The 17,467-nt window shown below is 40.0% G+C and overlaps 2 protein-coding genes across 3 annotated transcripts in view; one reads left to right on the top strand and one right to left on the bottom strand.

Annotated features, from left to right (window-relative positions):
• The first annotated feature begins 2,733 nt into the window (after positions 1-2,733).
• cldn2 (claudin 2) lies at positions 2,734-7,768 on the top strand. Of its 2 annotated transcripts, none has more exons than XM_034889739.1 (3): positions 2,734-2,988; positions 4,521-4,609; positions 6,318-7,768. In XM_034889739.1, exon 3 carries the CDS (start codon positions 6,326-6,328, stop codon positions 7,145-7,147), a length of 822 nt encoding a protein of 273 aa, XP_034745630.1. In that variant the 5' UTR covers positions 2,734-2,988; positions 4,521-4,609; positions 6,318-6,325; the 3' UTR covers positions 7,148-7,768. The 2 variants fall into 2 exon arrangements, with proteins under 2 accessions (XP_034745630.1, XP_034745629.1); XM_034889738.1 differs by having other exon boundaries at positions 2,764-2,988; positions 3,946-4,609.
• A 4,906-nt stretch (positions 7,769-12,674) lies between these two features.
• Positions 12,675-17,467, bottom strand: part of rbm41 (RNA binding motif protein 41) — an 8,476-nt gene continuing 3,683 nt past the window's right edge. Inside the window, exons 4-7 of the mRNA XM_034889384.1 lie at positions 16,940-17,144; positions 15,499-16,019; positions 13,149-13,296; positions 12,675-12,911 (exon numbers count right to left, since the gene is read on the bottom strand). Coding sequence (XP_034745275.1) covers positions 12,778-12,911; positions 13,149-13,296; positions 15,499-16,019; positions 16,940-17,144 — 1,008 coding nt within the window. The 3' untranslated portion in view covers positions 12,675-12,777. The remainder of the gene's footprint in view (positions 12,912-13,148; positions 13,297-15,498; positions 16,020-16,939; positions 17,145-17,467) is intronic.

Genomic DNA, 17,467 nt, shown 5'->3' with positions numbered 1-17,467 from the left:
CAATCGCGGGCCGGAACGAACGGCTTGGCGGGCCGCATTCGGCCCGCGGGCCGCCAGTTGCTGATCACTGGTCTATGGTATGCACTAAACTACAGCAGAATGTGTGTTTTTGCACACCTGAAGTTAATGTGAGTAATTAGATAAAATGGTTGTAGCTTGGAGTTGGTACTGCACACCTGAATCTAATGTGGATGATTACCATGGGAGCCAAGTCATAAATTAACCTTTTTACAATACAAACCAACTAAGCCTTGTTCTTCCAGAAAACATTATTTCCTGATTACTAAACTAAGGAGGATTAAAAAAAACATGATGGACTCTTACCTTCACTCGAGTTTCTGCGTGGGAAAGTCACCGGGCGACACAATCTTCTGAACATAGCCATGCTGAGTAATACAGAGAGAGTTGTGATGAGCTGAAAGTCTCATTTAGCTTTGTAGCAACTCACTTGGCTACTCGTTTTCATATTTGGAAGCCTAAGACACACACACACACACACACACACACACACACACACAGGTTGGGATGGCCAAATAGAGGGCTAAACAGCTTGCAAAGTAGACCTACTGTCCCACATCCGCTATTATTGGCAGCTGCCACATGTGGTGGAGCCGTTGAAATGCGTATTGTGCTTTTTAAGTGATATTGTGAAGACCTGTTGCATGCCACTGGTCTATGAATTTGTGTATGTATTGTGTTGCATCTGTAATGTGTGTCCCTGTACCATTTTTCTTCATGTGGACATAAATAAATGGTAAAATGTGTGTGTGTGTGTGTGTGTGTGTGTTGGGATGTGTGACTCCAACATCAGAGGAGTCCTGTGAAGTCACCAGCTGTGAAGGGAAATATATTGTTTGTGTGTCAAAATATTTTTGACCCACGCAAAAGTACCCCCATTTGTTCAATATCTTGCACTTCTCCTCGGTTAAAATAATAGATACATATATTCATGGGGGGGGGGGGGGGCAATGACAGTTGCGTGTCCCATTCTCATTAGGGGCTGAGCCCCACTGAAGGTCTGATCGTGGTATCGCCCCTGCCCAGCACTCTGCTTCACTCTCTTCACATCATCACAGTTAAATCAAACTGTACAGAAAGCACACAAAAACACATTACCGCCATCTAGTGACAAGAGCCATGAACTACACCCTCCTCCTCAGAAAGCCTCAGAGCAGTTCATATTCATCCCTTTTAAACTTACTCACTAATTTTCTTAAACATAATAAAACCTAGTGGTTAGACTGTTTTTAGTTCATTTAAAGTACTACATGTTTTTCTTTGAGGTTTTCGAGAATATTTAACTTCTCTCTTAAATGCCTACTACAACAACAAGAAAGGATTTTTTTTTTACTTCCCAGAAAATGAAAACTTTGATGACTAATGTGTCAAACTTACAGCCCCACTGGTGGCCTCTGTTTAGTACAATTACCAAAAGTATGTGGAACCTCCTGCCAACAGACGTTGGTGGAGTTTTGGTCTGAGGGTTGTTGTTCATGGTTTAGTCATGGGCTAGTACCTTTAGTTCTAATAAAGGGGAATCCTATTATAAGTAAGTAAGATTATTTAAAGTATAAAATGAAGTGTCTTGTTACAAATAAATAGATCGTTGCTCATAAACAAAATACCAGACACTCAGGGCAGAACAGAAACCAATGCTTGAGAAGGCAGGCCTATAGGTCCCACAGTCAGGGCTAAATTATTCATGCATGTGAAAAGATCATTTCAGTCTAGATTTCCAGGTAATTTCTATTCTCTTACTTAAGTGTGTTGTTGTGATTATTTTTTTAAGGGATTTTATTGTCATTGTTGGCACTGCACTTTGAACTGTGTATCATTGTGTATGTGACAAATAAATTTCAATTTGAATTGAATGTGAATTGTTCACGGGGCTGGAGCTTGGAATTAACATGCTTTGCTGGCAGTGGAGTGCTTATTAATCTTGGAGATAGTTAGACAGCCTGCATTCTGTGTGTATGTAGGGGAATGGAAGGACCCATTCATCTTATTTATCAGTGTTAAAGATGGACCAGGCCAGCACTTTATTTGAAGGGCCGGAAACACAATGAAGTAATGATAACAACACTACAATCTTTCAGAATATACTGTATGTACACTGCTGTGACTGGTCAGTAGTTTTTATGAAGACATGACATCATTAATAAATCAGAAATCATGATGATTCAAACAGCTTAATTGATGCATTAATTAATGAATTGTTCCTGCGTAATGTGCTATTAATTATTGTACATTACTGATAGTACTACATTAATGAATTCATGATAATTTATGTACCATTATTATAAATTGTTCCCAAAAATCCCCGCGGCCAGGTTTCAGAATCTTGTAGTAAGCCTTCCCAGAAGAGTTGAGGCTGTTAAAGCACCAGATCAACGCCCTATGGCTTTGGAATGACATTTTTTTTACAATGAAATAGGGGTGTGATGTCCAGATGTTTGCATGTTTCTGGCCATATCGTGCTTTTTTATGACTAGTTTACAAAGTTACACTACCAAAAGTGTGTCTGATTGGATGGTTGTGATGTTAAAATTAGCATTACGCACCAATACATTCTATGTTCCTCTCGTCCATCCAGAGTAACTGACCACCAGCCAATCACAACAATATGACAAATGGTCACAGGCCGACCTGAGCTGTCTCATTAGTATGCAGTGTGTCCAGATAATGCCCCTCTGTGATTTATTATAATGGCTCAGTGTTTCTGAGTGTGTGGACGTTGCCCTCTCATTCTGCTTTGTAGGGGAAGTGACTGGATTACGCGTTAATCCCATTACGATGCTGCTGCAATGTGAGGGCCGGTTGGAGGGATTAGAAACTAAAGGCTCGAGCTTCAGGACAGGATCAGCAGCAAACTGGGTGACTGTAGCTACTAACATCGATAAAGATACTAATGGCACATGTAAACAGTTTAGATGACACTGCCACTGACCAAACAAGTAAAGGGCATATTCATGAAGATACACTGACATGGTATGTATTATTTATTGTTATGCGTTGCTGTTTTTGTAGATCTCAGTGTTAGCAGTCAAATGGACAACCCAGCAAAGAGTTGATGGATGATGACATACAGCAGGCAGCCAAGTTTGGTGTCAGCTTAAATGAGCAGTAAATTCAAAATATGTCGTGGCAAGTTTTTGTATGGAGTCCTGAAAGTGCCTTCAAAATAATTGTAGACATGTATGGTGTTACATTAGACTCAATAATGGTAAAAAACAACTGATGAATTTAAAAGATAAATCATTATTACACATAAAAAGAAATCAGTTAGTAATTCCTGAAGAACACCCTGCTGAATATTGTTTTACAGTGCCAAACATGTATTGTTGAGTCACTGTAAATGGATTTAAAAAAAATCCTCCAATGGTTAGGGTTCACTCTATCATTTGAAATAGAACAACAATGAGTGAATGGACAGATGAATATGGACTGATCAATGAACAAAGCCATGAATTCTCAGACTGAGCGAACAAAGGAATAAGAGAGCAGGAAGCAACATAGGAAGCAAATGAGGAAGGAAGAAGCGATAAAGGGAACCTGAAGTGAAAATTAAAAGTAAAGCCCAGACTAACACGTTGTTAACGTTCAGCCTTTCTTGACCATCACGTGTCACACAGAGGGAAAGGTCTCTTTCGAGAATGACCCAAAAAGATGCAAAATGAAAGCGTTATAATCACTCCTCATTTTTCTTGCTTCAGGCTAGTTTATTCCATAGCTGATTTTGATTAAAAATACAAAAAAACCATTCACCAGCAATTTGGGGGATTAGACTGAACAGAGGCTCTTTCCCCGTTACATGAAAGGATAACTCTCTTTTTTTTTCTTTTTCTTTTCATTAAATTAATGTGACACTTAAATCTTTTGCTGAACTAAACATTTTCACCCATCTACACAGAGGACTAATATCCTGAAATAGTCATACTCTTACAGGGGTCTGCTGAACGTTTAATGTGTGGAGCAAGCTGCTGCCAATAGTGTACCACCTGTTTTGACTGATGAGAGAATGATTAACCTGGCTGGCAATGATCATTCATGTGTGTGTGTCACACTGTCAGGGTGTGTATACGTGACAGTAGGTGAAGGTCTGGATGAGGGACAGAGATCACAGACTTTGACAAACACGAGACAGTGACAGAGAGACAATGTGCAGGAGTGCAGACAGTAACTGTGCCTATTGTCCCCCATTATTGGTGTTTTAAGTGGAAAGTGTTTTGCAACAAAGACAGCATATCAAACTCGAAGGATTGTATTTCATCTTCAAGAGCCCAAAAAGTGATTTTTGGCTCCCTTGGTCCAATGCAGCCGGCGGAGTAAGTGCTTATTAAAAGTACAGCAGCGCCAGAATAGCTGTGACTATGTCAAGGTCTGGGGAAGCAGTCAGAGTCTGATACAGCAAGTAGAAGCAGGAGTAGGTTCAACAGAAAAATCCAGAGGTGAATACAATCTGTACCAGGCTGCGGGCTCTACTGTGTCTTCATCTTTTATCTCCTCATCTTCTGCTCCAGCTGCAACTTCAGCTCCTGCAGCAAACCAACATAATCAAATCCTCAACTAGTCCAGCGTCTGGCTCTTCCATAATCTGCAGCAGTCTCAGGTAATGCAAAGAAGGGGACTGCATGTTTGTGTGTGTGGTAGATGTTACTGTATTTTAAGGTGATGAGATGTTTTGATTGCATAAAGGTACAAGCAGTGGGTTTTATATTTGAATGGATACAGTTGCACCATAAGAAATATGGCCGTATTAGTCAGCATTTAAATGATGTCTGGCAATCAGCACTCGAGTTTGCAAATCAACATGAGACTACTAGCGGAATATCAAAAGAGCCAAATCATGTGCTGCTGCTTAACCGGTCAAAAACAGTGCATCATTTGGAGAACAACCTGAAAACAACATTGTAATCTTTCACCAAACACAACTTGCACCAAATAAGAACAAATTGAAGGTAACCGAAAAGTGATGTGGCAAACATAATACAGTATCTATGCTGTACATACATGCTGTTAACTAACGTTTGTCATAAGGTGTTGATGTTCAGATGCTTTTTGTTTCATTGATTTGTCCACTCCATGTTCCTCATGAGATGCATGTGGTTTGAAACGTCTTAGTCGCATCACTGTTTGTTGGGGTACTTTTAGCTTAATGTTAACTCAATCTGCCAGCTGGCTGGACTTCGCCATATAGAACGAGACAGTTTCCCAGACACAGGTAATGCCACCTTAATGTCATTATCTTGGAGACTGTAATTACGAGCAGTCAGGTAAAGCCCTTTTACGTCAGCCTCCTAGTTGTAAATAGTAATTTTGGGTGTGAGATAACAGAAATGTCTGAAAGCTGTAATATTGCTCTTTTGGTGAAAAGAATTACAGAAATAGAAACAAACAATTTACAAAATGGCTGAAAAAAACCTTTGCTGGCAGTTACACCTTCATAAAATTTTACATCAATACTAATACAGTCTAAAAAAGGAGGTACAGTTCCTGTTATACTGTGTCTATGTGATTTCACTTGTTAACAAACTGCTAGTCATAGGTCAAAAGTACTAAAAGTAAAGTCACTGTGTGCTAATAACTGTATTGGTTTGTTGAACGTATGAAGCCAATTGACCTAAATATCCTCTCCACTTAGATTGTGTTTCTGTTCTGTTTATGTCCCCTAAAATGTCAGACCCTTACAAAACTGACTTCTGAATCTGAGATTCAAATTTGCGTCAGCTAGAGTTGGTACTTCACAGATTCAAAAGCCAATCCCTTTCTTACATGCAAAAGCCAGAAAAGAACTCTCCAGCGCAGAGAGGACTGTCAGTCCAGAGGGCGGAAACACACTGTCACTGGAGCTGTCATCCATTGCCACAAGCTAACAAGCTAGCACCAACAACAACATATAAGTAATGCTAACTACACTTACCATTTTGATACGTCAACAGACCTCCTCATTTGAGTCTGATTCTGCAATAAGTGAGGAAGAGTAGATGTGCTTCCAGGAGAAAAAAAAACATGTTAAACCAAATAATTATCACATAAGAGTATTTTACATACTTGAAGACATGTCTGGAGTGGGAGAAGGTGTGTGACGGAAGGTTTTTCTGTTCTGCAAACAGTGTGTGAATGCAGCAAAAACTCCAGTATGGAGAACCATACTATTTTATCAAAATAGAATGAATCTGTGATCTCATAAATAAAATGGCTAAAATAATTAAGAATACAAAAGAGGAAAATGTTTGTCAGCAAGCTTACTGCTGTAGTTTCCGGGTCAGTTCATTCATCTCTTCTCTGTCTTTGCTTTTGGGTCTCTTCCATCACAGCTGTTGCCATGGCATCAGCAGCTCTGGAGCTGATGGGCTTCTTCCTGGGCCTGCTGGGGCTGCTGGGCACCATGGTCGCCACAGTGCTACCGTACTGGCAGATTTCTGCCCACATCGGCTCCAATATTGTCACGGCTGTGGGCAACATGAGGGGCCTGTGGATGGAGTGCGTCTACCAGAGCACAGGGGCCTTTCAGTGTGAGACTTACAACTCCATGCTGTCCCTGCCCTCCAACCTGCAGGCCTCTCGCGCCCTCATGATCATCTCCATTGTGCTATCTATACTCGCTATTGCCATGGCGGCCCTGGGGATGCAGTGCACGCTCTGTTTGGAGGGCGCAGGTACAGTTAAGAGTCGTGTGGCAGGTGCCAGCGGGTGCTTGTTCCTTGCTTCCGGATTCTTTTCACTCATTCCGGTGGCATGGACCACACACGAGGTGGTCCAGACCTTCTACCAACCCAACTTACCTTCCAGTATGAAGTTTGAGCTGGGGGAGTGTCTCTTTATTGGTCTGGCCTCTGCGCTTATCTCCATGCTGGGAGGGGGGATGCTGTCTGTGTCATGCTGTGAGGAACATGATGGCGGCCGTGGGAGACGGCACGGCGGAGGTTATCCATACCCAGCAGGGGGCGGTGTGCCGGGCACAGGGGTAAGGACAACCTCACAGACCTACCACAACCCTACCCTGCAAGTGGGCGGCATCAACCCGGCCAACAGGGGGCAGACGCTGGTCCGCGGTACCAGTCACAGCTCCCAGTCGAGTGCACAAGGAATCCAGGGAGCCCAGAAGTCCACTGCGGCAGGATATGACATCACAGGATATGTCTGAGGTTACTGGAACTTCATCACACTGTTAAATATAGTCCTCTGTCAACCTTCAATTACATGTATTTATGTAATGTATTTAATCGAATGTTTTCACTATGTCTGCTCGACGGAACAAGAATCTTGCTTGTTCAAAAGTTAGTTAACAACACAGAGAGTCCTTCCGCTCATATTATTCCCATTTTAAAATGTGTTTTATCAAAACATTGTTACCTAATGGTTGAGCAAGCATAGACGAATTTGAATTGGAGGGACACAGTTCTACACTCTTACATATCACAAATATTACATGCAGAGCCAACAGATACATTGATTATTGTTTGTTTGACAAATAACAAGGCAGAAGGGCTTTGTAAAATTTAATGGGTTATGGAAACATAAATGCATTGATTTGGTCTCTCAGACTCTTTGAACATGTTAGTAATTTCCAGGGAACGTTTTGACTTTCGCTTGATTTTTGGTGACTATTATTTGAAGAGTTCAATGTTGATAACTATTTGCTGCATGTGTTTATATATTCCCCACTGTTTTCAATGTAAAACCTGAACCCAACCCTTATATTTATATACACTTCTCGCAGTACTGTATCATCTACAGCTCAAACATGTTATTGACACGTTACAGTCCATTCATTGTTAATTAGTTACAGGACACAGGACGTCTTACTAAATCAAAAATTAATTGTCTTTACAATTCAGAAAGAACTGTTTTTAATGCTGTTTTCATATTAATAAAATTGTGCCTTATTGTAGCTGATAATGTAGAAATGTCATATGTATTTGGTTTGACAGTCAGTTTGGTCTTTGCAAGCTGAAATAAGAAAAATTCAAAAAAAGCACCACAAAACTTCTTTTTTTTTATTTGGAAATTAACTCTAACTTTTCTTATTGTCATCTGTTGAATTTTTGTCCCCCCCCAACATCATTTTATATACGACAACCCACACTTTTGTAATTTTTTTTTGGAACACTTTTTCATAAAGACATTTTTTTATTCATAAACAATTTAATAAAACACATTAAATAAAAAAGGTAGGCTGTGGTTTTTAACATCTTTTACATCAAATATTTAAAACATTTCTGCCCTGGTAACGGGCATCCCATCACTGTCACTACTCCCACCCTCCTGTCAATCTCTTGGAAGCGGCCTCTTTGAGGACCGCGGTAAGATTTTCTTTGGCTGTTGTAACCCTAACATCTCCATGACAACGTCTCGTTGTGCTTCCGTTCTTTTTCCGACTTTCAGGCTTACTGTATATCATTTTGTTACGTCCAAATAAAATGAATATGGATAACATTGATGACAGTGAGATGTTTGCTACAGTTAGACTGCTAGTGATGAATCTCTTTGGTTTACTCTTTCTCTCACTCCACCATATCTAGCTAACATTACCTTGCTTTCGGGCGCTCGTTTTGAGGCTAAACTGCTTCTTTGACCAGCTGTTTGTAAAAGTAAAATAAAATGGATTATATATAGCCGACTTCTCAATACGATGAGACGTCCCAGATGACGTCCTAATTACGTTCTGCGACTTGAACAGCTGAAAGGCTAGACCCCGACTATAAGACGACCCCACTTTTTCAGACTTTTTTCTAGCAACAAAAAAAAAAACTCTTCTATTCGGACAAATACGGTACAGGGTAAAATAGACAGCTGCATTAAAAAGAAAGCCCCAAAATTAAGAATAGATCTGAGATTCTAGGCGGGTTTGAGTTTGTTATACATTCACATTCAAAACGGGACAAGATGTGTTTTTAGAGTGATAACGATGGACACTAACTCCCAAAATGCAATATAGAAAAAATGCTCACAAACAGTTATATAAATTGCAGATGTTAGTGAGATAGCTACAAGAATATCAGCCATGTAAGTCTGTATTATATAAAAGTATTGCTCTTAGTATTTTGAAAACACAACTTCAAAGTATGTACATGGCCTACAATAACTGGTACACAAAGGCTCTTTTATAGAGCAGCTGGTAATAATTAAAGAGTGTTGTTGTTAGAAATGAGATTCTGATAGTGTTTTACAGTGTAGAATGGAGAAAAGATCACAGCCCTGAACTGAAGGCAAACAGAAGATCAACACAAACAGACCAAAACAAACATAGCCACTAGTTTAGTCCGATCAATATGCAGCTCCTGTTTGACTCACCGGTGGGCCGTGAGATTGGTTTTGTTGAAAGGCTGTTGATGATTTCTATTTCAACCAGCCATCTGTGGCACAGGTCTTGGGTCTGTGCTAACCTTTTCTTAGTTCTGAGGGGACTTGTAAATAGTCTATGAAATGAGCAATAGAATATGCATTGTCTTGAGGCTTCATCATATCAGAGTTTGGCATTGAAGGACTGAATAGAAAACTGTATGTACATTCATTTAGGAGAGACAGGTTTGCAGATGTGCAAAAGCGGTTAATTGTACTGCTCATCTAGACACCGGTGGGGGGTGACTAAGGAGCCCGAAGACCAGACCAAAGGAAGCTCCGGACAGGTCAGCTGGACTAGATGACTGGGGGCGGAAGGAGAGGTGGAGGGTTGCACTCTTTGCCTGCAACGACAGCTGAATGGCACAGGGGAAACCAGGGGTTGTGACTCTGTGATTGGCCCTTGCAATTTGTGTAAGATTCTGATGGGTTAAGCAGGAAGGTGATCGCCTCCATTAGCTAATTCCATTTAGGAAGAGAGCATTGAGTAAAGCAGGTATGCCTGAAAGAATTTACAATGAGCTGTATTTAAATTAGGACAGACTAGTTGCATATGTGCAACAGTTAAATACAGCAAAAAAGTACATTTGTTAGGATAACAGTTGAATTGATTTAGGAGTGCACTGATTAAAACTTAGGTCTTCCTGAAAGAATTTATTGAGCTACATTAGATGTGGTTTTATGTGCATTGTTGTCACAGAAAAACACAAGAGAGTAAGGTTACTTTTCTTTCATACAGAAATGGAGGTTTTTAATGTAGGGTACCAATAAACTTGAAGTATAATTTCATCTTGTAATTTCCCCAACCGCAATGCATTGCAAAAATGCAATGCAGTCTGTGTGAGCTTATGATAAATTAGAGGCACCGCATTTACTGAATTACTGTTGGAAGTCTGCGTACGTAGTGTTCTTCTCAGTGAACAAGCCTACTGTGGGGTGATAGGTAAGAGTGCAGTTCCTTAGACCTCAATTCAAACAAAAAATCCTGCAGACCACAATCCCTCGTGGTCAAACCCAAACGGCAACTGGAATCCTGCCAGGAACTGATCTGGTTCAACCAACACACACACATTTGACCGAGAGAACGTTAGAGATAAGTGGACTGAACACACACACGCGTAAGCACCCATGCGCGCACGCACACACAGCCTGTAGGAAAGATACACAATCCCCAAAGCATACTGGAGATGATCCTGAGCACCTTTTGTCACAGATACAGTCTGTGAAACCAAGGGTTAGACAAATAAGGTAAACACCAATGACAACTCGGCAGTTGTTTGGTACTATCATGATACAAAGTTGTATACCAGTTTTCATTAATTGTCGTCTGTAAATAAGAAATGTCTCTTTGATATCTGAGGTTTTAAAGAAATATGAAACACAAAATTGCAGGACAAATCTTATTAGGCTGTTAGAAAAAGTCAACATGACCTAAATCTCATTTTCTGAAGTACTGTGTCAAAACAAATACAACCAAGAGCTTCTATTTCAATGGAGAATAGATAGATAGATAGATAGAAAGATAGATAAAAAAAAGAAAGAAAAAAATCAGTCATAGAGCACAAAATATAAATATAAATGAAATACTAGGAAACAATATACATACATACAATATACATTAAATAATAACAGGATAAAATAGAAGAACAAATATTTGAATATATACAAGATGAGAATACAAAAATGTGCAACTGCTTAAATAGTATGATATAATGTAAACAGACCAATTGTGCAGGTTGCACTTAGTGCAGTAGTGTGGTCTCTAAGAGTCTCATTCAGCACCCAGTGATGACGGGTTAAAAAGTTATAATGTCTGTGGTAGGAATGATTTCCTGTAGCGGTCTGTGCGACATTGAAGCTGTCGGAGCCTCTTAGAGAATGTGCTCCTTAGTTGGACTTTAGATTTTAGTTTCCTCAAAAACAAGACCAGTTTGGTCTTTAAGAGTTAAACTTTTGACATCAACATTTCAACACATGAGAGAGTGCATCCAAGCTTAGATTTCTTTCGTCCTGACAACACAGCGCTCGGTGCTGCAGTACATCAATGAAATCAGTGTGAGGATATGAAAGGAGATAAGATGAGACTGTAGGGATTATGTGTGTTATGTCTTTTTAACAAACTAACCTCTATGGATGCAGTTTTTGGGCCATTACTCATGGAATGGCTCTATCTAGTGTCCAAAAGAAGAATAACAGTGAGTTTAAACAGGGGTCACCTCCGTAGCATTTCAGTTGATCTTCATGTTTCACTGCAGTTGGATTGGTTAATATCTACAGTAGACTGATTGTAAGTTATTGTGTATCAACCCAAATGAAAACTGAACGTTGTGTCTTGTTTGTAGTGTTTATATATCTTTATAGAATCACTTAGTAAGTTAAATCTAACAACGTTCATTCATGACATCACATGCTAGAAGTACTTCCCTGTGACTGAACAAGTAGATGTCTGGAGTCATTCATGTCACAGGGTCTAGTGTCTGTCTGCACTGCCTGGTCAGTCAACTTTAGAGTGAAAAGCTTTGTCAGTGTCTTCACAAGTGTTGGAGACAAAGTGGTAAAAATCTGGCCTAATTATAGACATAATTATTAAGATATTTTAATCAAAGTAATAAAAAATTGATATACAATTATTATTAGTTGGTAAAATTCATACAGATCTCCTTTAAAAATGACACATTTTACTGGGAATTATATGGCTCTAAGGTCTGAGGCTTATAACTACATACAGGTTGCAAAAAATGCCATTCAATCAATCATAACTGGGACTATAGGCAAAATCCAACCATAGAGCAAACTGCATTGAAGTCAAGAGGGGGCATTGTTGTGAAATAGTTTAATATGTAGTTACAGCATGTCCGGTAACACTTTACTTGAAGGAATCTACATAAGAGTGACATGACACCGTAATGAACACATGAACTCTATCCCTAACTTGTCATGACAAAACCGAATGACACTTACAAAAAGAAGTGTTATGTCATACATTTATGAAGGGTTTATGTTTTATGACAGTGTCATTTCACTCTTATGTAGATACCTTCAAGTAAAGGGTCACCGCATGTCCCACGAAGTGATGTGTATTAATGCACTTTTTCCACCGTTTTGTTTATCCGCTTTTGTTTTGTCTCCATTAGTTTTCTTAATATAATTTGTGTTTTTATGACATGTAATTTTGAAGCCTTCTTGCTTACATTGTCATAAACACATTAACGTAATGATGAAAAGGTTAACAAAAGGTACTGAAACTCTCGTGACAAACTGCAGTTTGATGCGAAACAGACATTTATTAAAATGCAAAGATGACCACTAATTTATCTAGAAAAAAACAATATACATATACACAATATTTACAATCCCCTCCATCTCAGCCTGTTATTCACAATTCTTGAGTCCCCAAGTTGTTTTCAGGAATCCATTTTTTTTTTTGTAATGTTATTTTGTCTCCTTCTGTTTCTCCTTCTGTCTCTCTTCTTCCTGTCGCTCACGGCCAAACTCAACCACCAAAGGTTTCCCTAGCAACCGGTATCCATGGACCAACTGCAAGGCTTTCTTGGCTGTTTCAGCATCTGCCAAGAGAAAAAAAAAATTCAGCTACTAACAGAGCTAATGTGTTATGTATAAAGGAAAATACACAGCTCAGTGTATTTGTGGTTGGTCAATGTGTCGGTCATGTTAGACCCAGAGCAAAATGGATTGTTGTCAATTCTGGTTACAAATAAACCATCATGACCAACCATTGCCAGGTTACAGAGGCAGCACACTGCACCACATCCACCACCTTAATGTGAGAAACGCTTTGTCACCTGGCAGAGTGAGGAAGGCCTGACCCTTCATCCTCCCAGTCAGCAGGCGGTAAAGGACTGGCGGCCCGTTCTCCTGTTCGAACCTGGAGAAGAGCGCCACCAGCTGGGCCACTGAGGCGTGTGCACTCAAGTTCTTTACACACAACACCTACATTGAGACGCACAATAACAAAAATCCTCATTAAGTCTCTGCAGGCGCTTAGTGGAGTTGGTTATGTTATCTATATATAGTTACTGCGTTTGAAAGCTGTCTGCAGATCAGATCCAGAGCACTTATACCTGTTATACCACTGTCCTACTGTGTTCAGTCAGTGTGTATGTGGTGTAGTGTTCTGTTTAAAACTGAAGTTTGTCGATGTGGCTTTAGGGAAATACAATTCAACTTTATGAGAATCATCTTTTGACAGACTGAAACAAGTCGAATTTTCTCAACCTGCGGATCTCAGAGGTTTTAAATGGTGGGAGATGATTTATTTAATTTTAATGATTCATTTTAGGAGCGTGAAAGGAGAATTCCGGTCGATTCCAACACGTAGCTCTGTTGTTTGTAAATTTGGAGTGCTGTCAGTAGAGAGAAAAACAAAACCAATTGGTGCTGCCTACACAGAGTTATCCTCCTGCTAGAGTTAGAACCCAACAGGCTTAAACAGGGCAAGTTATAAACGTGTTTTTAGCCTCTTAACCCTTGTGTTTTCTTTCCGTCAACCTTTTTTGTTCCAAAAATAAGTAAATAACTGAAAATGGGTCAAATTTGACCCGTGGACAATACGGGGGTTAACATGTTCAAAATGTCATTAAAAGTTCCTACCCATGTGCAGTGATTCCTTTAGAGTGAACACAGTGAATCTGACTGCAGTAGATGTGAAAGAAATCCATGAAAGTGATGCTAGTTCAGCTGTGTTCTGATGATAATACTGCATGGAGTGCTTAGGGGCCGTCTACAAACTACAACACCAAAAAGAGACAAAAACACATTTTCAAAAATAAGCATATGCTTATTTTTTTTAAAGCAAGTGCTTTAGTACAACTAGCAGGAGATACGTTATAATTGAGGCAAGTTTGGAGACAATACCTTATTTAAATCATTAAATTGATAGCCTACATATTTTTGTTTTATCTGTTTTCTGTGTTGTGGTTTGTAGACGGCCCCTAAGCTCTCTAACTGCCCTCTCAATTCAGGAACTAAACACAGGTAAATTAGCTCAACTTTCATGCACTACTACTGCAGTCAGATTCACTGTGTTTACTCTGAAAGAATCACTGCACATGGGTAGGCACTTTTAATGACATTTTGAAGATGTTAAGAGGCAAAAAACACCGTTGGGTTCTAACTCTAGCAGGAGGATAACACAGTGTAGGCAGCCCCGATTGTTTTCGTTTTTTCTCGCTACTGACAGCACTTCAAATTTCCAAACAACAGAGCTACGTGTTGCAATCGACCGGAATTCTCCTTTAAGTGCGTTCAAACAGTCTTTGCTTGCTGTAATCGTTTTTTCCTGCTCATACTGGCTGCCAAGAGATCCATTCCCAAAAGCAATTTCAAGTGACGGGGGACAACATCCACAGCTCTCCTTCAGTGCAAAAACATTCTATATTTCTCCAAAGGTAATGTGAGGCTTCAGCAGTTTGAATAAGACAAATCAAGTGGATATATTCCAAAGATAGCGTTTTTAGCACAACATTTTCTGTTCGTGGACCCTAGGACAGGGTTTCCTTGTTGAGCTGTATAGGAGGGACACCAACCCAATAAGTGGATTTTGTACTAAAAAGACTTTAGAGGATATTCACTTATTTTTCAGTTAGACTGCTTAAGTGTCATATTAGGTTAGTGTATATGGATGTTTCACTTCGGGTATTGGTCAGGCGTCGCAGGAAATTGGCAGAAATGCCAATAAACCACGTTTTTCTCCCACAAGGGAACCCTCCTCCCCTCCGCAGTGTGTGGAGGTAGGTTTGGCAAAGCGAGACTAGTCTCGGGTGAACTTCCACGACTGCTGGGTTTTGTCCCCCATAACTTAGATTGGAAGCGGAGTTTGAAAAATTACTTTAATGGCCAGTATAAATAAAAGTAATTATTACAGCACGCAAAACCTGTTTCAATGGTTAGATGGATGCCGGACTGTTGTTCTCGGACACTTTCTAGACAAAATAATCAGATTTTTAAAGGTCTGGACTTGTTTTCACAGGTAAAAATCATTTCTCCAATGATACATTATTACATTTGTAGATGTGTTGGAAAGCATTAGCATTGTAGCTAGTCTAAAACAAATGTCTGAGCTATCCATCAAGATCATCTGGTTTACACAGTAACAACAAACAGTATGCGGCTTGTAGATGCAGCTGTTGATACCTTGGAGGGTATTCCCGGCGCGTAGTTTTGGAACCTCGGGATGCTCTGGATCCCTTCTTCAGATTCACGGTTTTTCAGGATTTCTTCATCTGAGATTGTCTCAATCTCCCCTTTGACAGTCAGTGGTCCCCCTGACCTGGCCTTTGCACCTCCACAGAGACTGCCAATTGGCTGGCTTATATCAATCTGTGGTGGAGCAAACGATGGTGGGGGCCCCGGTCCGTCTGGAACAAGCAGCTGCTCTCCAGGGTCAGAACTTGACTCTGACTGTACTGACGGGCTACTTTTTTCACCCTGTAGTTCTGATTGATGGTCAGAGGCTTCTTCTGGTTGTTTTTTGCCTCTACGTGAGTCTTGTAACTGGCCAGGTACGTTTCTGTGTGTAGACAGGTGGGATGCTTCAGTTTTTTCTCTCTCCTGTAGTGAAACTGGTTTTCTCTCCTTGCTGAGAACGTCTCTGTAGAGAGAATCCATTGGGTCAGAGGACGACGCCCCCTCCTGGCACTCTAGATTATCTTCATCTGTGAGGGTAAATACAACAACAGCCAAGATGAAGAAAGAAAATCACACCAAGATCGCAGGACGGATTTCTGCTGAAAACTTTGATCAATAACATCATTACAAAAGTTGGAAATTAATACATTGTTGCCAATCAAAATATAGGCCGACAGAACACTTGTTAAAATGATAGGTTTTGAATATCCGAATCAGCTTTTTTTTCCAGGTATAGGATAAGTACGAGGAACTGTTCGTTGCTCACAATGCGCTTACACATACAAAACAACCAAACAATACATACACACTAATATATACATAATCAAAACAGAAACAATATAGAGGCAATAGTGCAATGAGGAGTGCAAAGTGTGCAGGAGTGAATTGTGATAGTTATTATTTTAAATGTGGAGCATGGTGCATTGGATGCTGGAATAAATAGTATTATGGTATTATATTACAATATGAACAGTACGAACAGTATGAACAGCTCTGGCATTGAGAAATTGACAATGATGAATGATTAATAAATAATGAGTGTGATATCAGAAGGAGAATGATGAACAAATACTAAATAAGTGGTTAAGATAGCGGTATATCTCCAACACTGGGCAACTCACACCAAAACAATCTTGATTGATAAATATGAATAGAAAAAATATGTATTTTAGATTTTGGTGTGAACTATCCCTTTATGAGTTTTTGAGCAGCTCTGGTTTAGACAATCTGTCAAGCCACCAAAAGGTGATAGTAACTGAGGGTCTGTCAATGTGTCACTGTTGCAGGTGAGATGTTTTGAACAATTGAACAAATCTCACCTGCAACACTTTTATCATTTCATTTCACCTTTCTGTTTTGTCATTTTAAAAACAAGTTCAGCACGTCCCTCAAACTGGTCGGAAGACATATAACACCGTTTAGTTGACGGCGCTCTAGCACTCCGTACCTCTATGGTAGAGTGCAGTGAGGAAACCCAGGCGGTCAGTTCCCTGGAAAAGCGCTCGTTCGATCTCTATCTCCCGGCGTGACAGCGGCCGGCTGGCGGCAAAGCGCTGTGGGCGGGACAGGAGCTCTGCCCTGGCTTCAATCTTGTCTCTGATCACCTGCAGGCGCTGCTGCTTCGCACCTGGAGCAGCGCACACACCATGAGACTGTGTGGGCACAAAGTTGGGGGTCAGATGTTGTCAGATGTCAGTTTTTGGATATATATATTTATATTATAGTGCTTCCACAGAGCTTAACAAGTTTGATTTGGCCCACATTTGTACAAGATTATACAAGTATATTTAATATTTAATCTGATTAACATAAATAGTTATACATTTGGATAGTTTTTTTTTAAATTTAGCATAACAACCAGCTGCCACTTTTCCCCAAATGGAAAGTATTTTGGAATATTTATGTACAGTGGGTACGGAAAGTATTCAGACCCCTTTAAATTTTTCACTCTTTGTTTCATTGCAGCCTTTTTCCA

The sequence above is a fragment of the Etheostoma cragini genome, chromosome 13 (assembly GCF_013103735.1).
Source record: "Etheostoma cragini isolate CJK2018 chromosome 13, CSU_Ecrag_1.0, whole genome shotgun sequence".
Taxonomy (NCBI): Eukaryota; Metazoa; Chordata; class Actinopteri; order Perciformes; family Percidae; genus Etheostoma; species Etheostoma cragini.
Note: the sequence above shows the minus strand (reverse complement) of the source record. Positions and strands in the feature narration are given on the sequence as shown.